Source organism: Vigna unguiculata, chromosome 8 (genome assembly GCF_004118075.2).
Source record: "Vigna unguiculata cultivar IT97K-499-35 chromosome 8, ASM411807v1, whole genome shotgun sequence".
NCBI classification, from domain to species: Eukaryota; Viridiplantae; Streptophyta; class Magnoliopsida; order Fabales; family Fabaceae; genus Vigna; species Vigna unguiculata.
Genome location: NC_040286.1, coordinates 1,523,618 through 1,549,554, shown reverse-complemented (window position 1 = coordinate 1,549,554; position 25,937 = coordinate 1,523,618). Strand labels below are relative to the sequence as shown.

The 25,937-nt window shown below is 31.1% G+C and overlaps 3 protein-coding genes across 4 annotated transcripts; 1 reads left to right on the top strand and 2 right to left on the bottom strand.

The window, feature by feature from the left end:
• The first annotated feature begins 1,694 nt into the window (after window positions 1-1,694).
• On the top strand, window positions 1,695-3,341 carry LOC114194478 (pathogenesis-related protein 5-like). The gene is made up of 2 exons (XM_028084730.1): window positions 1,695-1,817; window positions 2,433-3,341. The coding sequence occupies exons 1-2, from the start codon at window positions 1,748-1,750 to the stop codon at window positions 3,113-3,115; spliced, it is 753 nt and encodes a 250-aa protein (XP_027940531.1). The 5' UTR covers window positions 1,695-1,747; the 3' UTR covers window positions 3,116-3,341.
• Window positions 3,342-5,633: 2,292 nt separating this feature from the next.
• LOC114194477 (leishmanolysin-like) lies at window positions 5,634-13,771 on the bottom strand. Of its 2 annotated transcripts, none has more exons than XM_028084729.1 (17): window positions 13,289-13,769; window positions 12,375-12,728; window positions 12,131-12,271; window positions 11,625-11,757; window positions 11,405-11,518; window positions 11,241-11,314; window positions 11,074-11,148; window positions 10,477-10,569; window positions 10,301-10,361; window positions 9,414-9,746; window positions 8,655-8,781; window positions 8,447-8,546; window positions 7,812-7,881; window positions 7,576-7,728; window positions 7,345-7,440; window positions 6,674-6,993; window positions 5,634-6,238 (listed from the first exon to the last, which is right to left on the bottom strand). In XM_028084729.1, exons 1-17 carry the CDS (start codon window positions 13,370-13,372, stop codon window positions 5,981-5,983), a joined length of 2,586 nt encoding a protein of 861 aa, XP_027940530.1. In that variant the 5' UTR covers window positions 13,373-13,769; the 3' UTR covers window positions 5,634-5,980. The 2 variants fall into 2 exon arrangements, 1 of the variants encoding a protein (XP_027940530.1); XR_003606395.1 differs by having other exon boundaries at window positions 5,636-6,238; window positions 7,322-7,440; window positions 13,289-13,771.
• An 8,843-nt stretch (window positions 13,772-22,614) lies between these two features.
• On the bottom strand, window positions 22,615-25,502 carry LOC114193827 (calcium uniporter protein 4, mitochondrial-like). The gene is made up of 2 exons (XM_028083770.1): window positions 24,847-25,502; window positions 22,615-23,319 (listed from the first exon to the last, which is right to left on the bottom strand). Exons 1-2 carry the CDS (start codon window positions 25,375-25,377, stop codon window positions 22,852-22,854), a joined length of 999 nt encoding a protein of 332 aa, XP_027939571.1. The 5' UTR covers window positions 25,378-25,502; the 3' UTR covers window positions 22,615-22,851.
• Window positions 25,503-25,937: the final 435 nt, after the last annotated feature.

The window sequence follows — 25,937 nt, the reverse complement described above, 5'->3', positions numbered from 1 at the left end:
CTATAAGTAATCGATCGATCCTACACACAAACATCTTTAAAAGAGACTAAATTATATATCTATTTTACCTTAATACTTTATGAAAATAACATAAAATGTTTTTTCTACTAGGAATGAAATAGAGTCTTTTAAGAAAGAAAAATATTTAATCCATGCAAAGAGATGATCTTCGTATAATATATATTTAATCTGTTTATAGACTTATGTTACGTATATTTAAAGATGGAACTTTAAGTTATATTAGTTTTAATAAAAAATAATCTACAAGTTGTATGCCAAAATTATAAAATAAAATTTCACAAATTTCACAAAAAACAATTACATAATAATATAATAAAACTTGTAAGTATTAATAAATATATTTCGACAAATAATATAATAAACTTACCAACCTTTTAAAGGTTTTAAATAAAACAAGCTTTTAAATAGAGTCATATATCAATTCAAAATTAATTCATTTTAGGTCAGATGTTTAAAAATACCTTCGTCAAGTGAATAGGTCACACTTAAACATTTATTTATTTTAATTAAAGGTAAACCGAAACTTACGAAAGTTTGATGTGACCAATTTCGACCAAGATGCATTTAAAAAATATCAAAGTTGTATAATACACCTTCTTAGGTTAACATATATGTAGATTTATTAACATGTTTCTTGTAAGAAAAAAATTGTGTTAATTACGTTTTAAAAATATATTAGATTCTAATGAAACGCGATATTGATCATATGATGTTAATTAAATTTGTTAAAAATATATTTTCAATTGATAACAGTTACTATTATTTTTTGACAAATATATAGCGAAGTTTTTAGGTTCACATATAACATATTTGGATCTGTATGTTCAAACCAAAAAATATAAAGTATCACAATCAATTCCTCAATAAACTAAAAAAAACAACAGAAGAATATATATAAAGAAAGAGGAATGTTATTAGTTTGTCTCAAATTTTAAAACTATCAATTCTTTGTATAATATTTAAATTAAGTACATTGAGAACCTTATTACAATTTTTTTACATAATACAACTATATAGAAAAGATTTATATAAGAAAACTATATAAAAGATATTTATATAAAAAGATAAGAATGTGGTCATAACTTCACAATAATAAAAATAAAAGGAGGATAACATGCTTAATTAAAAATAAAAACTAAGAATATTATCATAAAATTTTAAAGCACAAATAATTAATGTCTTTAATATTAGTATATTATATATTAGTATATACTCAATTATGAAATTATATAAAAGTGAGAAATACTGTTCAGCATCGTTTTACCGATAAGATTGATGAGATTTTTCACTTGTGAAATATAAGTTGTTCATATAATATATGAGATATCGTATTTAACATAAAATCGTAAGACTCAATATTTATGGACCTTTCTTTCTTAGATGTCAAAAGTATTATATTTTTTACTCAAACTCTTTAACCTCATATATAGTTATTAGACTTTATAAATTTTGATTGATGTGGTTATTTGGGTTTGGGAAGTAGTGATAAATGCATATAAAGCAGCAAGTGCTTGAGTTGGGAGGAGTCATGACAAGACAACCAACCGTAGTAAATTGGTGACAGAAAGAGTATGCCAAATTCTTAAATAACAGTTACCAACAACTACTCAGCCTTTCCGAATATAAATTCACTTTCATGCATCTCCATCTTCCATTCTCACTTCAACATTTTGGTGCATTTCCAACCATTTTTTTTTTTGTGTTTCTACCACTTCTTCTTTTCCCTATGAAAGTGATGGGCCTAAACCCAAACTCAAAAGACTTTACACTTGCCTGCTTCCTCCTCTCCTTGTTAGGTAAACAACTATCTTCTTCCTTCTCATTCCCTAATCAAATAAATTTTTTTATTAGTGTCAAGTATTTATGGTTAAACCAATGATTACCATTAGTTGACAAACCTAGTTATCTCTTTTATTTTTTGTCTCCAAATTTTAATTCAAAATTTTAGGTCAATGATAAAAAACAAATTTGTTAATGTGTAATAAAATTTACTTATTTTTATGTATATATAGACACACACACCAACCTAATCGATGAGTAATTAACTAATAATTATAATGATTTTAAAGACCTTAATTAAGTGCTAATTGCATTTTATATTTAAAGTTAGTTTTAAATTTGGACGTTTTGAGACTACATTTTTTAAGTAATCATCTTAAATTGTATTTGTCATTTGATGCAATTTTTATTAAATAATAGATCAGTAAAAGTTGTATTTTTCTGAATTTAAATATAACCAAAATAAATTACAATATAAAGCAAACTTTAATGTGAATAAATCTAACTAATCTCATTCTTAAAATATTTTTCAGTGAAAAACTAATTATTATATTTTTGTTATATTTCAGTGGAGAAATAATTAATATATGGATTTACACATTAGTATTATGTATACTATTTTTCTTTTTCAGGCAATGTAGCATCTGCCACAGTGTTTACCCTCCAAAACCGTTGCAGTTACACAGTTTGGCCGGGGACACTTACCGGCAACGGCGTCGCCACTCTCGGCGATGGCGGTTTTCCCCTGGAGCCAGGTACGGAGGTTCAGCTCACCGCACCATCAGGCTGGTCCGGGCGGTTGTGGGCCAGGACCGGCTGCAGCTTCGACGGATCCGGCATCGGAACATGCACCACCGGAGACTGCGCAGGTGGACTGCGGTGCACCGGGGGAGGCATTCCACCAGCGACTCTGGCGGAGTTCACCGTCGGATTCGCCAGTAACGGCAACAAGGACTTCTACGACGTAAGTCTCGTGGACGGTTACAATGTTGGCATCGGCATCCTGGCTACCAGAGGAACCGGTGACTGCCAGTACGCGGGGTGCGCGGCGGACTTGAACGCCGTGTGTCCGGAGGAATTGCAAGTGAGAGACGGCGGCGGCGCGGTGGTTGCGTGTAAAAGCGCGTGCGCCGCGTTTAACACGTCGGTGTTTTGCTGCACCGGTGAGCACGCAACGCCGCAAACGTGTTCGGCGACACATTATTCGGAGATTTTCAAGAATGCGTGTCCAACAGCGTACAGTTACGCTTACGATGATGCTTCCAGCACTCGCACCTGTTCTGGATCTGATTATGTTATCGCCTTTTGCCCTTAATAATCTCACACTTACTTTTTTAATATAATAAATTAATAATTTCCCACGCATAAAAATCAGTACCGGCTATCAAAATGTTATTCATGATGAAAGAGATAATTTAGTCAAGTTTTTTTTTTATCATGGATATTCAAAACTATGCTTAGTGCTTTTAAAGTGGTCACAGATGAAGATTGAGACTGTGAATTCGCTTTTAAAAAAATATGAGGTGATGGAATAAATTTATGATCATTTCCTTATCCAAATCAAGGTCTATGTTAGACATTCCTGCATCTATCTTTTTTCTTATTCTCTTGAAAACAAGACTATTTGTGAATTTTTGGAACAGATTAAGTTCATTGTTGATGAATTTGTTTGAATCGAATGTCCTATTAAGCATCATGAATATGTTGATGTTATTTTTGAAGGTTTTTCACAAGAATATGTTGAAGTTATTTCTGTCATTGAACTTGAGTTTGATACCAAAATTAAAAGTACACAAATTAATTGTGGGGATGGGCCCTTTAAATCATTTGTTGCCACTAATGACATTACGCACATACTTATGTGTCTTCGTACTCAACCAAAATAGTGTTGTTTAAAGAAAAGCCACACAGCCAAGCTAGGATTAACCTTACTGCATTCTATTCCTTGAAAATTTTGAAGCTTTGTCTTTCAAATTGTTCTCTACTTAATAAATAGACTGTCCACTGCATCATTACAATATCATATCATATCCCTTACAATGTCTTATATGAACAGTCTCTCGACTACATTTTTTTAAAGTGTGGTTATGCTTGCTTTCCTTTTCTTAAGACAATACTACAGTTACAAATTAGATTTCCACTTACAAGAATATGTTTTCTTGGGCTATTCAGCCTTTCATAAAGGTTATCAATGTCTGTAAAAATTTGGTCGCAGTTACGCATCTAAAGATGTTTTCTTTAATGAGATCAAGTTTCCCTATTCATTTTTTCCCCAATCTCTTGCTTCTTTACCTACAATACTCAGTATTTTAGCCTTACTCCTAATCTCTCCCAACTGAATCATTATTTGTTCCATCACAGTCTAACTACACTGACAATAGATCTCTCACTCAGTTATCAACTACCTCTGCTACTGTTACCATACCTACTGAATTTGAGTTTTTATGCGCCTAGGCCTCTTAATATTCAACCTATGCAAAATCAATTTAAATTTGGTATTCATAATCCTTGAATTCATCTTTCACTCTTTCTGATCAATATTGAACTTTGTAGTGTTATACAAGCTATGAAAAATCCAAATTGGGCTTATGCTATCAAACATGACGCTCTTATTCATAACAACATTTGGGATTTGGTTTCTTTACCCCTTGACCCCTTGACAAGGACAATAATTGGTTGTAAAATGGGTTTTTTTTGGGTAAAAGAAAATGATGAAACTGTTGAAACATTTAAAACTAGAATCATTGCCAAGCAGCTCAATCAAGTTCTTGGGTTTGATTTTCATAAAACTGTCTCCTTTTATCAGGCCTAATACCATAAAAATTATTCTTACACTTACTTTAACCAATAAACGGGATTTGTTACGTTTGGATGTTAATAATGCCTTTCTCAATGACACTCTTAAAGAAAAAGTATATAAGGCTCAACCTCTTAGATTTGAAGTCTCAAATAAATATTGAACTTTGTAGTCTCAAATAAATTTATGGTCTCAAACAAGTTCTTAGACAGTGGTTTGACAAACTCAACACAACTCTCCAGCAAATGTGATCCTTACCTATTTTACCTATCAACATAACTCTCAAATTGTTTGCAAGTCAATATCATCATGAGTGGTACTTCTATCTCTTATTCGGCAGTTCACTCACAAATTGTAATTTTTCTCTCAAGGAATTGGGTAATCTTGACTATTTTTTGGGAATAGAAATCAATTTTTCTCTTCATTCCTATTAAACAAAAAAGGCAATACTAAAAAAACATATTAAAAGGGTGGAATGAAGAACAATTTGTAACTATACATACAGAAAAAATAAAAATAAAAGGGTATTTTTTTCCCCTTTGAAGGCCTTCGGCCAAAAGTCATAAACTTATTTTTTCCTATCATCACCTATGCAATTCCTAAGCTATCAATTTTCTCTACAAGAGGCTCAGTTCGAAAGCCAAAATGTTGGATAAAATTGCACGGAACAAAGAAACAAGAAAGAGAAGACACTTCATTCCTATTAAACAAAAAAGGGCATACTTAAATAATAATAATAATAAATAAATAAAAACATTAAAAGGGAGGAATGAAGAACAATTTGTAACTATACATAGAAATGAAGGGTAACTTTTTTCTTTACTCTCTGAAGGCCTTCGGCCAAAAGTCAGTTAATATAAACTTCAATTTTTCCCCTCCTATGCAATTCCAAAGACTATCAATTTTCTCTACAAGAGGCTCTCTTAGAAAAACAAAATGTTGGATAAAATTGCACGGAACAAAGAAACAACAAAGGAACTACACTTCATTCCTATTAAACAAAAAAGGCCATACTAAAATTTGAAAAAAAGAAACATATTAAAAGGGTGGAATGAAGAACAATTTGTAACTATACATATAGCAAAATAAATGAAGGGCAATTTTTTTCCTTCCCTCTGAAGGCCTTCGGCCAAAAGTCATTTAATATAAACTTCATTTTCCCCCCTCATCACCTATGCAATTCCAAAGACTATCAATTTTCTCTACAAGAGGCTCTCTTAGAAAGCCAAATCTTTAGCCTTCTCATCCCATTTTTCTAGACAATTTTGGACGAGTAAGGCCCTAAATCTAAGACGTTCCATGCCCCCAATTTCTCCTAAAATAACCCTGTGAAGATTACAATCCAAGCACCCCTCTCCCCGGAAAGAGAGAAAACAATGGAAGCTAAAGCTGCCTATATCTTACAGATATCACTTTTGAGGAACTATTTCTCAAAGAAAAACTATTTCTTAGTCGATTAAACCATGACAATTTCATCTCACCAGAGCCAGTGCACTGACCCTGCCTCTCCCCCTCGCTGCTGAAAAGGGTTTGGTCACCGCAGTCCAGTGAAGCTCCACATGCTAGATTGTAAGCCTGACATGCGGAATGACATACTCGTAGCCTGTTGTCTCCATCCTTCTCACACTTCTGGATTGAGATCTGGAAATTAATGTACCAAGAGTTTTAGATAAATAAGCAACATTACAACTAAATGAACCAGCTAAATTTAGAAACAGGGTAGTCAAGCTTAGACGACTAAAGAATTATAATTTAAGGTTTCAGTCATTCTCAGAAAGGCAAAATGTTAGAATCAGCATACTAGTCAGAATCAGGATTACATTATGGCTAGCGGAATAACCAACGTCAGTATATTATTTTTAAATCAAATAAATTTGGTTCGTCCTATTGTTACATTACATCAGAATGGGAAGTCACATGCAAGGCTTTAAATCGTGTGAAATAAATAGTAACCGAAAAATTAAAATAAACAACACATTGAAAAGCAAAATTGAACACGACTAAGAATGAAATATATTACAAATAGAAAAAAGAAGGATCTAAAGAATAATTTTGGCAGGAAAAGATAGAACTTACCCAACAGGCAAGCCTTTTGGCTGCCTCATCACAGTACGTACTGCCAAATATATTAAATAGTTTCCTAGCACCACCAGGGAATAATCTATGGTAGTTGGGCATCACAACCACTTCTTCTAGCTGCTGTTGTATGCTAGGTTCACTGGGTGCACAATGTTGTCCGGAAATATCATTTCCCAGCACATTTCTGCAAATTGAAAGACTGGAGATGAGCCTGGAGCTGTTCTGGCAAGTATATCCCGCATAGTCAGAACAACGGAATTCACAAACTCCATTATCACAAACTCCACCATGAAGACTGCACTGCTCATCGCAAACAGCTGCATGTAATATCAGGGACAACAATTAAGGATTTTCCTACTAGAAATATTGTTCAACAAGATTCACTAAATCTATTTAAATTTAACATGTAAGTGTAATGTAAACATTTGGGGAAGGAGGAGGGTATATAAACTAGGAGCTTTCATGAATTGAACTGAGGCTAATTATCCTGCAGGACCACAATACAGTCCATGTGTTCAAGCACTCGAATACATCGTATTGGCTAACAATGTAAGAACTATTCAAAAGCTCATCCGTGATTATCTAACTAATGCTAAAAGGTTAGGATAATTTATTTACTGTTACAAATTTTAAGCAAGAAACTACCAAGTATGGAACTTGAAATGTACCAGTGGAACAGTCAATGCCAGTATAGCCAGTTTTACATTCACATATTCCACTGGTGAGGCACACCCCCTTGCCAGTGCAATTGCTGGGACAGTAACCTGGAATAAGCGAAGAGAACAATAATTAATAAAACAAAGTAAAAAACAAATATTGTACCACTAAACAGAAGGTAAGAGCAATCAAAGTGAAATGAATACTGAAGTTCAGACACAGCGTGGGAAATGAGAGCTTACGTCCACTGCAATCATGACCATGAAATCCAAGAAAGCAGTGACACCTTCCATCAACACAATCTCCATTGAAATTACATGCACTGGGACATTGCCCAGAGACAACCACAGGATCCGTGTTACAGAGCTCATGATATGCAGGGCAGATTAATTCACCTATTGGTAATCAAACGCAAGCCATCAGCTTACTGGAATCTAACATTAATGTGTAAACAAACAAAATACCAGTAAATATTGACCATTAAAACCAGGGAACTGAATGGGTCCACCAGCCCGAGGACACACTTTCCAGACACCATCCACAGCAACCTGTATGTAATATGGAGCTTCATTCAGTGGTTTCACATTAAAGGAAAAAGAAGGGAGATGTATCAATCAATTCAAAATAAGGTGAAAGAAAAGACAAGCAGCAGTTGCAACCTGTTCAAATGTCAATGAAGAAAGTGTCTACTCAAATTTGGTTGTAAATTAGAGAAATAATTACTTTTTCAGGATATAAAGTATCTAATAATAATATAAACCATGAGGAAAGAACAAAAAAGTATGAATTCATTGTTTCAACAAGAAGACAAACTCAATGACTGTCATTCATTACTCAAACAATCAGCCCCTGGAGTGGGTAGGGAGAAAGTGGAGTTATTCAATCAAATTATCCGGCTAGTTCTGTAGTAGTTCAATTTTGATTCCTTAGTTCAACGGCAATAATTGGCTCCACACTTTCAAATTTGATTTTACTAAATGGTTAAGTCACACTTTCATTGTCTAAGGATATAATATTGCATCATTTCATATATCAATCAAAAAAGGCATTGTCTGCCAATCATTAACTTCAATTAAGGAATTTGCTTAAAACTATTAACACTATAAACTATACCTCTAGAGAATTGTTGATACACCTGTGCTGATAACAGCCATTTCCCTGGGTCAGAGAACCCCTTACAAATCCTGTGCGCACCAACGATGAGGCCATGCACCTGCATTAAAAAGCAATAACAGTTAGAACTTAGAAATCATACACCCTATTTCATGACAAATTGGATGTAAAAACAGACTGTGTTATCTTTTCAAAGAAGAAACCTGACCTGGAGTTACTTCCTCGAACTTCACCTAGCATGCTATCAGGTGCCCGTGCACTGCTAGTGTCTGTACATGATCCGTCAGAGTATGCAACAAAATAAGTGCAATAATCAGCCAATGAGGATTGTCCACCTGCACAAATCAGTGCATCATGATATTTAAACTTTCTACAACCAAATCTTCATTTAGCATTTAAAACCATTTACAACATCTACCAATGACAAAAAATCAATGTGAAACAAAATAAAGAAACAGCAGCTACAAATGAATTAGAATAATCTACAAACTACAATTGCTTGGCAGTCTGTAAGAATGTGTCCAGCAGATATAAGAAATTAATAAGAAAAGAATGTAAAAGACAGATGACATTCATTCTTCCTCACCAAGTCTATACAATGAAGATAGATTGAGCATAGAGTACAAAAGGTACGTAGCTTTACAGAATTGATTCCTTACGCACTCCACTAAGACATTTGAGACACCTTGGTTCTCACTTCCCATCCACTTCTAACTAAATTCTCCCACCTAATAGACCAGTCTTTTGGGTTTAGTTCTTCTCTTATGCCTAAGTCCTAACTTTAATTGTCCACCTTTACCCACTCTGACCTTCCCTTTATTCATTCTACTACAATGTTCTAATTGGTATTATAGCATTAATAAAAAATGATCTGTCCCAAGCATTGATTATCAACACAAGAAAGCTCTCAACAGTCCATACACAGATTAGCACTTAAATATTAAAATGAATACATGAAAATGCATACCTTTATTAGCTTGAGGAAAATACCGAGCCGACTGAGGAAGATCTCCGCTGTAGGTTAGAATTGGGCAGTAACCCTCTGCCTCTCTGTTATACGTACAACCTGAGAATTGTGTTGTGTTGCAATGATAGGCCCCTTTCCATAGATTGCAAGGGGAGGTAACAAACTCAGTACCCTGGTTCCGACCCCAATCAAGTTGGTCTGCCATGCTATAATTGGCTTTGTACCATCCACTGTCTTCTAATAGGGCTAGAGTCATTTTTGAAACTACAGATCTTGTATCCACAGAACCAGTCATGATCTCATTCATCAGAAGCCTCTTTTCCCAGTGAGACCCTGTAAGCCAATCATCAAACTTGGATTGATGAATTTGATGGTATAAGTGGTAAGTAGCACTTGAACATCACGCATGATATTTTCTGAGAAAAATTTTTCCAAATTTTTTCAGTATTTAAGTGTATTTTGGGAAAAATTAAAGACAGAATAAAAAACCTAATTCTTTGTTTATAATTTTACCAAGAGGGCAAAAATATTTCAACATCACAATATGCATATTATATATACATTTTAAACCATATAAACCACATTTGAGCAAAATTTTATAAATGTGATGCTGCAACACCCATGATTGACTAGTCTTTCTACTAATATTGGTTGGACTAAAGCACCAGGATAGTATTATTCTTTCAAAATAAAAGGGGAAGGGGAAGGATGAGGGATTGGAAATATAAATAGACAATTAAAATGTTCTGAATGAAATTCAAGCTTCGCCAGCTTCAGCTATTGAAAAACAGTTTGCCAATGTAATCTAATTCTGGTGGAAACAACATAGACCAGAGGAAAAGGATGGCACTTATATTATAATAAGAAAAAATGATGAGATTAAGAACCTGATGTGCCACGTCCTCCACCATCTTCCAGCTCTAAGCCAGTAAAATTTCCTGAAAATGCCTGCCAATAAATCACTAATCAATCATTAGTTGAATCTTCTAATAAAGATCCCATTACATGTGAATACAGGAAGGTTGCCATTGAAATCATAGAGAATATGTTCCATAGAAATTACCGCATAATGATGCCGGGAGTGCATAACAACACGTGGAAGCACCACTCGTGTTACCATCCGCCCAATCTTTTCATCCATAACTTGTTCAGTTACCTGGAAACACAAGAAACAATGAGTTTCCAAAATGTGACGATATGGCTTAAAAGGAAAAGGAGTGCTTAAAAAGAAAAAAGATTTTAACATACATATCGGAAAGAAAAACAGAGGATGTCTAAAAATAAGATTAAATGCCAAAAGATTTGTAAAGTTTTCTTACAAACTCCACATTCATTAAAGTTCCTCTACTTATTGTCAATACAAATTATTATTTAATAATGTAAAAGAGCTAAAAAATATCTCCACTTGCAATACAAACTCAGCTATTACTAGTTTCAAACTTCATGACTGACAGAGTATACTACAATAAAATTATAATTATAATAAAGAGAGCAATAAACAACTATCTGTATCAAATGAAGGTAGAAGCCACATTTATTTAGTTACTCATCGTAAAATTCAAATCATCAAACATGGAGGAAAGTATACTAGAAAATCAATGGCTTGTAAATCTATAATATACCACTGCATTGTAAAAACGCCAACAAAAGCAGCAAATACCTTGTCAAGGCGTCTTTTCCTTTCATCTCTAAAATGAGCAAAGGCATGTGGATCAAAACCAAGAACATGCATAACCTGAAAAGCATCACATTAAATCAACAAAAACACAAAATAGACAGCCATGTTTGCAATCTCATCTTTTCTTCTATACGCAAAAACTAAACAACCTCATGTATCAAAGTAGCTGATAGCAAAGTCTCCGCCTCAGCAGTCAAATGACGTGGAGCAACATTAACATGTCCTGCACACAAATACATACAAGCAAAAGCACTTTCAGTTACAAAGCATCCCAGGTATAAAGACAACATTTAAACACACACATTCAATGTACCAGCTATAGCACGACCCCATTGGTCCCGTTCACATGCCACAGCCCAAGCAAGTGTATTCCCGGTAGTAGGTCTTGTAGTCACCAAGAGAACCAAGTCGGCATCAGAGACTCCCTCTGGGGAAGGCAAACAAAGAATCGTCATCATAAATTTACTAGTACAGTTAACCAAAAGCTTTATAAGAACTACATTGTCAAGAGAAGGCCAACAAATGAATCAAACCTTCCACATATGCATGAGGGAGCTGCACACCTCCATCTTGTCCACATGCAGAGTATCCACTTAACCGCAGGTTCCCCTTCACAGGCTCCACAGACAATACCCTTCGAAACCAGTCAGCTGTCTGACCTAATGCCTGCAATAAGTTTCTACTAATGATAAATATCTCTATCCAATATTTATAGTATAGCTCTAGCTAACACCACCATGACAAACAATAAATAGAAAACTGCCAAAAATGACACAATCACATAACATAATTGCCATGATGAAGAGGAGCATCAACGTAACAGTTGGACTTGTGACGGTGTGATGTGACTCGAGTTGTGTTGCAAGGTAAGGTTGCCTACTATAAACCCACATAGTGGATCTTGTCATTCTCAGGAATTCACGCATATCCAGATCTTTAATTCTTTATGCCAAACGGAGGCACTTTTTTTATTATCAATCGAGTAAAACAATTTATAATTTAATAGAAGAAAAAAATAAAAAGCAGGACCCCAACAAACCTTACGAAGGCGACGTTTTTTGTCCTCTCCTGAGATATCTTCAGAAGTGCAGTTATACCAACAATCACCAAAGACAGGAGGATCAGCAAGAGGATTACAGGAAGGCAAACCAGGAAGAGAAGTTATGGCAGGCTCCCCAAGCTGTTCATAAAAAAATAATTATTAAACTGTACCAATAGTATATGTGAAAGAGAACACCGATATTAACACTGAATTTTTTTTTTCATTAATTTTAAATACCCACCTTCACAATATCACCAATCTTTTGGCAATCCCTGTCAGGGGAGTGACCAACTGCATCATAATTTAGATATATCCTAATAGGTTGCTTTTCAATCCCTAGAAGCTCTGATGATGTTGATATACCAAGCAACGCTCTACCTTTAAGCTGGAGGTGTTTCGAAAGACCGGGCTTGTAAACCTGTGGGGTAACGGAATACACCTTTCGACCAGGTCGCTTTCTCTGTTCAAGTATCTGGTCATGTATGCAAGAGTGTGAGGCAATGTTCTCACTCCTCCCCTCCAAACCTCCCCCATGAAATCGGTGTTCTGGGAGCTTTGCATTATAGACTTCCAACCATGCCAATATCAATATAATCTGATGCAGGATTTAACAATAGATATCCAACTTTAGAAACTATACTGACTACACTTTCATGCAATGTTTTAAACAAGCATTATGAATCAAAACTTCTTAATTTTTTGCTTATGACTAAACGGAGGTGCCTGAGCAACCTTGTTTACTTGCATTTTGAAAACTAAGACCAATTTTTGAAATAGAAATTAAAGACATTCTGATTCTTAAATCTTGATCCCTCTATTTATTTATATATTTTACTACCTCGTCACTCGTACAAATCGTGAAAATATTCTAAAACAAGAGAAAAAAAAAATCACCAAACAACAACAAAATCATCAAATAGTAAAACCAAATTTCAAGTCCGATAATATAAGGTTCAAACATCAATTCTCTTATAAATCTCCACTCACATTCTCCAGCTACAAATTAGATCATAAGCACAGTTCAGCATGCTTTCCACAAAAATCCTAAGACCAATACATTAGAGCAACATTGAACTAAAATAAATGTCCGAAAAACAGATAACGAAACGAGCAAAAAACATTGGTAAACTCGTGAAGAAGCAGCAGAATCCACACCTCAAAAACAACAACGGCGAATCGAAGGTTGCAACGAAATCCGAATAACGCGCACGAACTATAGCACCGAACCATGGACTCCATGGAATGGCGAACACCGGAACGCAAACGGCGCCGATTCCATCAAACCTCCGGCGATTCCTCGATCGGAGCGCTCGGTAACCGCTCGCTCCGATGCATTCCGGAAAAGCTTAGCGCAGAAGAGAGTAAGAGACAGAAAAACCTAACCCTACGCCTCAACCGGTAACACTGGTTTCGATTTACAATGTTCCGAGATATATAATTAAGTGAAAACGGAACCTCGGCTTCTGAAGAGAGAACGCTGAATGTTTCAGAGAGCTTCGAACTCGCAAAACGACGTCGTTGCGTACGGTATGAGCTTCTTTCTCCCTGAAACGAGGGAAAAAAAAAGAAGACACTGACAGTGAAAGAAATAGAAAGATATTAGACAGAAGAAGAAGCTGAGAAGGAAGAGAAGAAGAAGATGAAAATATTGGGTGGAGTGGTTGGGTCTTAATATTATTACTTTAATGTTTTCCTGCGTTTTTATTTATTATTGCTTTTATGTTCCATTTTTTACTACAAAATTAAACATATCATACTTTAATAATTAATCATAAAGTAAATTTTCGAAATAAAGATCTTTATTTATTAACGCGTGTGGTTAAAATTCTTCGTCGTTAAGTTTAGTGCTGAGTATTAATTAACGTGATAGTCATATTTAATTCCTTGCTTGTTTTATACCCTAGAATAAAAATAAATTACTTCTTTTAAACTGAAATAATAATTGTTTGTTAAGACATATATTAAATTAGAAATATGTATTTTAAACTGAAGTTTCTATTTTTATTGTAACTTACTTTAACCAGTATTTTAACTTTTAGGTTCAACTACATAAACATTACTTTTACATAAATATATATATATATATATATATATATATATATATATATATATATATATATATATATGTTTTTTAGTAGTTTAAATATATTTGTGTTTTAGTTGGTCGAAGATTGATTACCGAGCTCAAACAAATATTGCTAAATATAAATTTTAATATTATTTTGTAAAATATATATTAAATTTAAATTAACTTCACGTATTATAAAAATAAATTTAAATTTATATGTTATATCGGTTTGAATCTTCTAAATATTTTTTTAAATGACATTTTAGTTAATCAATGTCTCAGACTCTGATTAAAACAAGGTTGAAATGTTTCAGCTTCTTACAATTAACGGTTACCTATAAATTAAATACACTCATTAATTGATTCCTTATCCATAATTATTCTTTAAGAGGTAACGTCAACAATGAGAAAAAGATTTTTTAACGTAAATCGCGAGTGGAGAAATAATAGGAGTGTAATACCCATAATAATGTAAAGCAAATTTATATGATTTAATTATAAATCGTTATCAATTATTCATATATCATTGTAAAAAAACTAAATTATTAAAAAAGTTAAAATTATAAAAAAATAATGTAACGAATTATTCACATATTTACTATAGCCTTATAAAATCTTTGTTAATCAAGTCTAAAGTATTAAACTTTTAAACTTTTTTTCTTTTACCAGCAAACTTTTCAACTTATAACTGCAACGCCATTTGTAAGAATTAACAATGAAAAATTAATGCTTTTAAATTTGATGTATAAAAAAAGAAAGAAGATTTTGATGTTTTCAGAATAGGAATATTTTTAAACTTTACCTTCTGAAATTCAACCATGTCCAAATTGTGTGTATGAAAGCTAATTATAGAAGTACGAAAAACTCTTACTCTTAAAATAATAACTTTAACTTTTATTAGATGTTTTCAGAATTAAATATTACATTCTACTTTCACGAGTACTAGGTATATGATTTTAAATAATAAATATTAAATTTCAAATTAAGTTTTAACGATATAATTAAAAAATTAAGTATGTTTTAAAAAGTGTATTTTTTTGGAATTTATTTTCTCTAACTCCTTTAAATTTATGAGAAAACTACTCGTGAATTTAGAGTTGATTTTGTTATATAAATATTATTGAGCTTAGGTAAAAATTATACCATATTTTTCTAAGACAAATTTTTTTTTGTCTTCTCTTTGATAATTTGTCTTGTAAAAATTATATATTATATCATATTAATGATAGATTAGTTTATTTAGATTGAATGTAATAAAATAATACAAAGAATTTATGACTAATGTACATTTGTAAATAATCTTAATTTGTTTAGTCAATATAATGATTGATGTACATTTATAAATAACCTTAATTTGTTTTGAAAGATCATGTCATAGGACTTGCTTATATATTTCGAAAGATGTCATATTTTCTTAAACATTTGATAATGTGAAATTTGATAACGTGAGTAGGATGTAAAAAAGATTCGTACTCATGGGTATATGTAAAAAAAATTTGCAACGGATAGAAAATAGATATTGAAAATAATATTTGTAGGTAACGGGTACGAGTATTTTTAATACTCGCTATACTCTAATTTAATTTTTTTTAAAAATGATTAAAATATTAACATATTAATTTTGAATAAGTTATTTTTTTATCAATTAGTTTTAAAAAAATTCATTTCTTTGTAAATTGTCATTAAACACTATTTAAATGAGCTATTTGGACTTTATTTAAAATTTATGAATGTTATACATCATATTTTATTTGAATTTACGATTAAAATATGTTGTTAAAAATTTATTTTTATTTTTTTATAAATACTCGTGGGTACCCGTGGATATTAAAATATTATGCGGGTACTCGCATAACGGATATGCGTATGAATATAAGACAAATATTTATTCAACAGATAGGACACGGAAAAGCTACTAACCATATTATACTCGTCCCGTTGACATCCCTAAATATAAGGGACAAAGATTGAAAATATAATATATATATATATATATATATATATATATATATATATTTATTGGGAGTGAGCTTTCTTATATCTAAAGACAACCTTTATAACTCAAAATTGACATTCCTCCTCATTCCTTTATTCTTTCCTTCTTTTCGCTTTTAGTTTTATTTTGGGTCTTAATAAAGCCACTTTTCTTCCACTTCATATATTCTCTGTGGTTGGAGTGACGTGAACTAGGGTTCTTGGCCCTTATAAAGCACCTACAAACAATGGTCCACTTCAAATTTTATTTTTCACTCTTCCTCACAAAATCACTAAGAATCGAAGGACAAAAACAACTTAACAAAATACTATAAATAATGGAATATTGTTATTAAACTAAATAAATATGTGTTAACAATATTAATCTTGATTTTTTTTTTTTAAATGAAAAGTGTTAAGAGAGTGAGAATTATGAATCTTGAAAACCAAACCTAAAGGATGCTACGGATTTGATGAAAAGAATTCGTGTTTGCAAGCAAAAGACCAAAATCATGGTTATCTTTTCAATCAAAGATGGGTCGATTAGGTTTGGTATTTTGCTAACCTACAATTTAAGCTTTCATTATATTTTTAAATACTTTGACCTTTCATTCTTTTTTGTATTAATCCGCACACTGAATTGGATAAACATACACGTATAATTATAATTAAATGTAGTTTTAATTTGAACTAACCTCTTCAAAAATATATTAGTGTTGACTTTTTCCTCCTAAGTATCAAAAGGATGACCGTTTAATTCAACTTTATCATACACATTAACAACAACTCTAGATATAAGTTATTTACTGAAATAATTCGCCAAAGGTAAACTTTGTAGAATATGACTTTTTTTAGCTTCAATATTTGAAAAGTTTATTTAATATAATTTTTAGTTTTTTATCTTCACCTCGATCTTTATTTTTCATTAAATTATTGATGATATTGTTTGAAAAATAATCACATATCAATAATTATAAATTTATGGGTTAAATATGTTTTTGTCCCTTAACTTTCCGTTAATTTTGGAATTAGTTCATTTCGAAACTTTGGACCAATTTAGTCATTCATCTTTCAAAAAATACTTTGATTTAGTCCTTTTAATCAATTTTTTTTGGGTTTATTTGATGTTTCGTATGTATTTCAAGATTGTATTTGATTTGTTTATACTGTTTGACACATGTTTGCTTTAATGTTAAGTGAAATACTATTATGAAACGCGCTTGAAATGTCAAATAAATTTAACAAAATTTGATTAAAATGACTAAATCCACGTATTTCCAGAGATGAATGACTAAATTGGTTTAAAGTTTCGAAATGGACTAATTCCAAAATTCATTGAAAGTTAAGGACCAAAAACATATTTAACCTTTTTACATTGCCTGGTTCTACCGATCACATGTTTATATTCTTTTCAAAAACAATAGCAAAATTGCGATGAGTGAAATCAGACGATAGTAGAACCGGTAAAATTCAGAATTATTAGCATATGTCTATTTTTTCAATTTATGTTAACAACAAGTTAATGAAATTAATCCCATTAACCCATTTTAAATAAAACAAAGACTAAATTATGGATAAAAAATTTAAAAAAAAATTATCGAATAAATCTCTGAAATATTAAGACTCAAAAAACAATCAAAGCAACAAAGTTGAAGTAAAATATTGATGGATTGATTTTCTCTCTCTCATGATATATTAGGTCAACAACATTGATGATTGATGATGAGTTTGGGTACAACCCATCAACCTCTTGGTGAGCAACCAGCAGAAGAGAAGATATTATTTTAGTAACAGTTGAACAAGTGTGGATAAAGGTACCATGTTAAGTCCTTGTCACCATAGTTTTCTAAACATTTGTGACAGTTGAGTTGTTTATGTTAGGTGGTGTGGCCATCATCATGCTTCCAAAATCATTCTCTCAAACCTTGTGTGGGTCATACACACTATCTAAGGCTTTTCCTTTTTTATACATTTCTTATTAGCTTCCTAATTATCCCAATCAGGTTTTAGAAAGGGAATTGCACACTTGTTTCATCAAGTTTTATCTTCAAAAAATGTTTTGAATTGATGCATGTCTATTTTTTCTTATGGTAATTGAATGAGATTGTGTTTACAAGATCAAGAAAGTGATATTGATGGATAGATAATTTTATATTAATATTAATCATATAATATGTTATTTGTTGAAATGGTATTGAATTTTGACTTGGTAAAAATATAAGGTTTGGAGTTCAAATTTTGTTGTTCAAAAGTTTTTTAATAGTTTCTATCTATTTCGCACCAAAATTCATTAAGTAACAAATCAACTTTCTTTACCTAAAATTAAATTAGAGATCAACAAAAGACTCTAAAGAAACTAAAATCACTCAATAGACGCTAAAATAGTCTAAAACCCTAACCACCTACCAATCTACTACAAAAATAACAAAACACAAATTAAAGAATACATAGTTGTTGACAGAATCAAAACTAAAAATAATTGTAAATTATTTATGTTCAAAGAACAAGCAAACCACAACACATAAATAAAGTATCCTACATCTATCAAATTCTTTTTATCTTTGTGTTTGGTTCTACGTTAAATTGATATATAATTGATTTTTTAACACAGAATCAGTATGCGTTTAGTTTTCAGAATCAATTAAAGAGTAAAAAATTCACATTGAATAAGAAACAACTAATTCTTTCTTTTGTGTTAGAAAATTGATTCGATGTTGAACAAAACACACCATATAATCATTTAGGTCTTTCAGTGATTATTCGATACAATATTAACAAAACGTTACTTTTTTTTATTTGTGATTTTAAACTTCTGCGACGAATAGAGATGGCAAATAAACCCGTGCCCGTGGGTATCACCCGAACCCGTCCCCGTTTTGACGGAGAATCCCCGCTTTGACTGGGTATGGCTATGGGTATGGGTAATACCCGAAATTTTCAACTGGGGATGGGGATGGAGATGGAGATATATATATACCCACCCAAATACCCGTCCCCGCTTAAATTACTAAACTATTTATAATTTATTAAATAATCTAAAAAATATATATAAATAAATAATATATTTACACATAAAATATAATATAATATAATATAATATAATATAGTATATATACATATAAATAAAATATACTTTTATATATATATATATATATATATATATATATATATATATATATATATATATATATATATATATATATATATTTACACATATACATGTAATATAATATAATATAATATAATATAATATAATATATATATAATATATATACATAATAATATAATATAATATATATAATATATACGTATAAAACAAATTAATCATTTAACTAATGAGATCTTTTATAAACAAATTTATAACATTACAAATTTATAAAAATTTAAAAGAAATATATATATATATATATATATATATATATATATATATATATATATATATATATATATATGCATAAAATATCTACGCATATACATGTAATATATATACATAACAATATAATATATATTATTATATAATATAATATAATATATACTTAAAATAAATATATATATCTATAAATATATATATATATATATATATATAAACATAAGATATCCACACATATAATATATATACATAGTAATAATAATATAATATAATATAATATAATATATAAAAATAATTATATATATATATAAACATAAGATATCCACACATATAATATATATATACATAGTAATATAATATATAATATAATATAATAATAATATATATATATATATATAACATATTTCTCATTCTCTTTGTTTTTTGTTATACACTTTGTTTACTCTCTCAATTGTCTGGTTTGTTTTTCAAAATTTAATTTTGAAGGTAATTTTTCTTCTTCTTATTACATAATTTTTACTCTCTGTACATGGTTATGTTCAAATAGGTGTTCCTCAATTTCATTCTATGAAATAATTTTTAGGTTACACATTTGATTATCTTTATTTATTTATTTATTTTCATGAAAATGTTTGACTCTTATTTTGTAGCTCTTCTTTTTGTTACTTTGGTTATACACTTTTTTACTCTCTTTTAATTGTTTGGCTTGTTCTTTAAGGTTTAAGCAGATCTTCAAGGTACTTTTCCTTTTATCATAATCTTAATTATACATTTTTTTTCCGTTATGTTATGTTCAAATGGATATTCTCAAATTTGGGTCACACATTTAATTATCTTTACTCCTTTATGATAATGAATCTGATGAAGAAGGTACATTATATTCTAGTAATTAAAATTTTCAATTTCAATTATTATATCATATCTAATTTTTCATTTTTTTTCTATGTGTAGGTAGATCGAATGCAAATGAAACCACTGATCATTTGTAAAATTAATAAATATTTTGGTTATTATAAAATTTTAGTAATGTGTAATTTTTTAGCTTTTATATAATTATTTGAATTTTATTTAGTTGTTATTTGATACTTTAATTTGAGATTTATACTATTATAATATTTTTCTTAATATTTGACATCATGAAAATCAAAAAGAGTATGTTATTTTAATATTGAATATTTTGATAGTATCATGATTCCGTTGGTGTGATTTTTAAATTTTTTTATAAAAAATATTTAATTGATATATGAAACAATAAAAAAATGGGTATGAGTATGGGTATAAGAAAATACCCGTTACCCGGTGGGATGAGGATGAGTCAAAAGTTGTATACCCGTTGGGTTTAGGGATGGGGATGAATTTTTATTATGAGGATGGGGATGGGATCATGATACCCGTACCCGCCCCGCCCCGTTGCCATCCCTAGCGACGAACAACAAAAAAGAACCCGATCAAAACAAAAGCGTTGAAGTCCATGGGTTAGTTTCTTAGACTTGCAGCAGTTTCTTCCATCACTTCCCTTTTTTTCTATCCTCCACCCCAAAAAATCCATAAAGCTTAAATTACTTCTTATTAAAATTATAATAAAAAAGAAAAGAAGTTACTCCCCCACTTCCTTTTTTAATGAATTCCAGATTCTGCAACTTGAAAGAAGAAGAGAGGGAAAACACCGAAGGAAGAATAGAAAAAAATGCAGAGAAAGAAAAATCGTTTTGAAAATTTTTGTCAGGTTTCATGTGTTCTATACGTTCTTTTTAAAAACATATTTCATGTCCGATATTTTAAAAAAAAAATGTATTTTGTAAGGCATTTTATGAGCTTTATTTTTAAAGTTTTCAAAACACATTTTATATGCTACGAAAATTTTATTCAAAAAAATAAATTTCAAAAAGTTTTGTTCTAAATTTTCTATTTCAGAAATTTCATTATGAATATGTTGTTTCAGAAATTTCAAAAAATTTATTTTGAAAAATTTTCAAAACATGTAATGTGAAAATTATTTATTTGAAAGATGAAATAGTCATTTCGAAAATACTTGAGTGCATGAAGAAATTGTGGGAGTACAGAAGTAAAAACCCAATAACAAAAGATCATACTTGGATAACCCAATTGGGCCAAGTCCATATTATTGCTACTTAAAGTGAATCTAATTATAATTTTCTTGTTTCCAAACACATTTTGAAGATAACAATTAAAAGAAAAAACAAGTTAGAAAAAAATATATGTTAAATGAAATATTTAGTTGTTTGGTAAAATAGAATACAAAAGAAAAATTAAAATTATTTTTTCAAATAAAGGTAAATAGTATTGAGGTATGTTATTATTTTTTTCAATAGCTTTAAAACTAAAGTAACCTTCATAACCTTCATTATTAATAGCTTTTAAAATTCTATTTTCATTATTTGTTAATATAAAATACACTTATTTATAATATTTAACGGGTAAAGAAGAAAAACAAATTTAAAATTATACAAAAATTATAAAATGCCGTATAATAAAGACTAAAATTTTCTTTGAAGTGTATATTGTAATAAAAATTATTGGTCAAGTTATTTAAAAAATAATTAAACAATTATTTCCATTTATTTTATTCAAGTGGTAAATGTTACAATATTTGATAATTTTGTAAGTAATATATATTTTATACTTTTCATCGTTCACAACACATGTTAATAAGATGAGAGTTTATAACTGTTATCATGAACACATTTTTTTAACTTTACTATGTTTTCTATCTTTATATTTAATAACCAACTTTTTAGTTTTTATAATTAAAAAAAAATTCATAAAAATGAAAAAGTATTTTCATTATATAACTGTTATTTTGAGACATATTTTATTTTTACATTGATGAAAATTCACAAAGCGTACTTTTAATAAAATTATAAAACGAATTAAAATTGTTAAAAATATATGTTCATGATTATTAATATATACAACTTTAATATATTTTTTATTTTTTTCAATCATCATAAATAAAAGTTTGCACAAATAAAACACGTTTTCCACTGTTGCAAGAAAGTGAAATAAGGCAAAATACTCAAAAGAAAATAAACCGATCGTCTTCTTTTGTTTTTTTTTTCTTACAAAAAAAACAAAAAGCTAAAAATCTACAAACTACTGATCCTTTTTCATTTTTTTGATTTTATGACTTTAAAATGGATCTTTTTGTTATCTACTGCACTGAACTTTTCCATTCCTTTCAAAGCAAAGGGTTTGTTTCACTTGGCTGCATGATGCGAAAGAGTAACATTACTGAAATAAAAGGGTTATCTGCACATAATTACTCAACCACGCAAAGCTTTTAGGTCACTTATAAGAGTAGTGGAAGACCGAAGAAGTTTCCGATTTGGCACCATCTTCAAAACTGGGATAGCACACCTTGCACAGCTCCTTGTACCTGTTCATGTCAAAGTTCTGTTTCTTCATCAGACGCTCCTGCTTCACCCTGAATCGGTGAAGGAAAAAGCCCTGAAAGGTAGGTTCTGTGGAGGTCTTCATGAAGAAAAGATAAGCAAGACCAAACCCAAAAGAGGTAGTGAAGAAGCATATAGGTTCCATCACATCCCAGTCCAGCTCCCAAAATGTTAGCCTCATGAACCCAAGGGTCTGGACTGTCAGAAAGCCCAGCCCACAATAGAGCTCAGTTCGGACTTGGACCTTGGCCTTCGCATCAATCACGGCCTTTTGTTTCTCCATCTCCTCAAGCTCTTTCCTTCGGGGATCTGTTGGGATGGCTATTGATTGTTTGATTAAGCTCTCTATTGATTTCGCCACCTACACAAAGAATCAAAACAACATTATAAAATTACTCAAATGCAAATGCAAATGCATGATGCTATATAATAGCCACTAATTGACCAGGTTTTTTGTCCCATAGGACAAGCCAAATCTTACACTAACTCCAACTTATGAATAAGACAGAGTCAATCAAATCCCACACTTTCTGTGATGAAATAAATTAGTAAAAGTTGTTGCAGTTACAATATAATTATCGTCTTAATCAATGAACAGTGTGAAGAAATGAAGAAACAGAGATACTGTAAAAATGAAATGATGAGGATAGATGAATTGAGGGAGCGGTTTGTTTTTAAGGCACCGCTAGTGTAGACAAAAAAACTCAGATAATTGTGACCTTTCATTAAAATTTGGAGGTTCTCCCAGAGTTGAAGACAAGAGGTAAGCACAACATGGTGCCACGTTTTGAAGAGTAAGAAAGGTTCTCAGACATAAAATGCCATAAACATGGCCAAAATAGTGATCAGAGTGAGTGGAGTAATGAATGATAGTAAGAGAAAAAACAAGGTTCGCGTCACGCAAATTAAAATCCATGCAAAAAAAAGTGGTCACTGATCTGATCAGAGGGCACCTTCATCCATGGGGAACTGGTATATCAGACACCTCACACACCACTTGTCCTATCCAAAAAATCTAGTTGAAACTCTCCACAAGGTTAATGTTTGTGGGAATGGGACAAAGTAAATACCCGTTACCCCCATATTAGGATAAGGATCCTCCTCATCACATTGCAGAAAAAAATAACCGTGCCACTGCAGGTTCAATTCAATGGCTTTTACTGACACATTACCATTGTCTTTTATGACGCTTTTATTAATAACAGAGTTAATGTCTAATGGACCACACTTTTCTGCGCTCAAACCATATTTTCATGGTTAAGATGAGAATTTGTGCCTGTATGGATTGTCAAAATCCATGCGGTTTAAGTACAATAAGATATTAATTCCACGTGAATGTTTGAAAAACGTTTTTATTATTATTATTCTATCATTTGTTATAATTTTGATTGAACTTTCATGAACTTCATTGATTTTCTTGCAGTTTACAGTGAGAAAGTTTACAAGATACATTTATAAGAAATAAATGCCAATAAATTAATATCTGATTACTCTTTCATTTCATCAAGATTTTATCTGAGACAACCTTCTTATCAGCTATGATGGTAAAATCAGTTTGAAATAAGAAAATCAGAACTCTGTCATAGCTATAGCTGAAATAAATAAAAAAAATCCAATTGAAATCAATATCAATTTCTCATATGCATATGCCGGACTAGATTTTTACAGAAACTGTATCGATTGAATTTATAATCAGAAGATTAATCCCAGAAAACATGAAGAGCCAAAACAGTGATAAATAAGAACAAAAGTTCTCATGAACAACAGAATAGATGATAAAAACAAAATATAATTTATATAATTTCTTTCAAGTAAATAATAAAAAAAGTTTAGTTAACATAAAGTGAATGTCAGTAGGCAGAATTATCAGAATCCGAGGTGTGAGTACCTGTTCAGGGCGGAGAAAGACGGCGTTTCCCAAAACGATGACGTTTCCGGATTCATCCAAGATCTTTGCGAACTCTACACCTTGATCATGATTCTCACATGCCTCAACACAGATCCGCAAGAACTCAGAGTACTGAACCGAACTTTCAGCAACATTCCTCAGCTTCGCCTTCACCTTCTCCATTTGCGCCGCTCTCAGAATCTTCCGTGCATTCTCCACTGACATTCCGCTTTCCGCATGGCCGGCAATTGGCGCTGCCACACCACTGTTGATGCCTTTGAGTGCCTCCCGGAGTTTCTCTCCCATCGGAAAAGAGAAAAACTCCGGCAGCCGGACCGGGCTGGAGTGGTACACTGCTCGCCGGAGGAACGAAACCCGCCGGAGAAAGCCTTTGTCATCGGAACTCTCATGCGGCATGATAGGAGGCACCATAGGAGGCGACGCTGCTTTGGAGACGATGGCGCGTTGAAACGACGTCGTGGTCCTGAAACTATCGAAACAACGTTTGGCGAAGAGCTTCTGAAACGCCATGGATGAGTCTTGTGAGTGTTTTTTATATTTTTATTATTGTATATATTTGTTTCTCTCTCTTTTTTGAGAGAAAGAGAGAGACAGAGAAAGTGTGTCCAATAGATCAAAGTTCAGAACAGAAGGTTTTTGAGACTCGTGATAGTAGAGGTTTTTGTGGGAAGGGTATATATATAGGAGGTCCAAAGTTCAAGGAAGAAGAATTTATCTTCCTTACCTTTTAATTAATCTAATTAATCACATCATTTATCACCTGATTAAAAATAACATCAATGTGATCTATCATTTCAAAACTCAGTTAAATAAGATATTATCAAATTATTCTTTTATTACTATATTATTATAATTATTATTATCTGAAATATTCAAAATTTAATTTTATTATCATTTAACCTCTAATTAAAACATATGTACACGCGTCAAACTTAATAAAGAACGCGTGTATACAAATGAAAATAGATATTGAAAATTTAGATATATAGAAAAAAAAGTAGTAGATATATATACATCTATCTTAATATCATTCATGGAAATACTTTTATGTAACAAAAAGATTCTCTTTA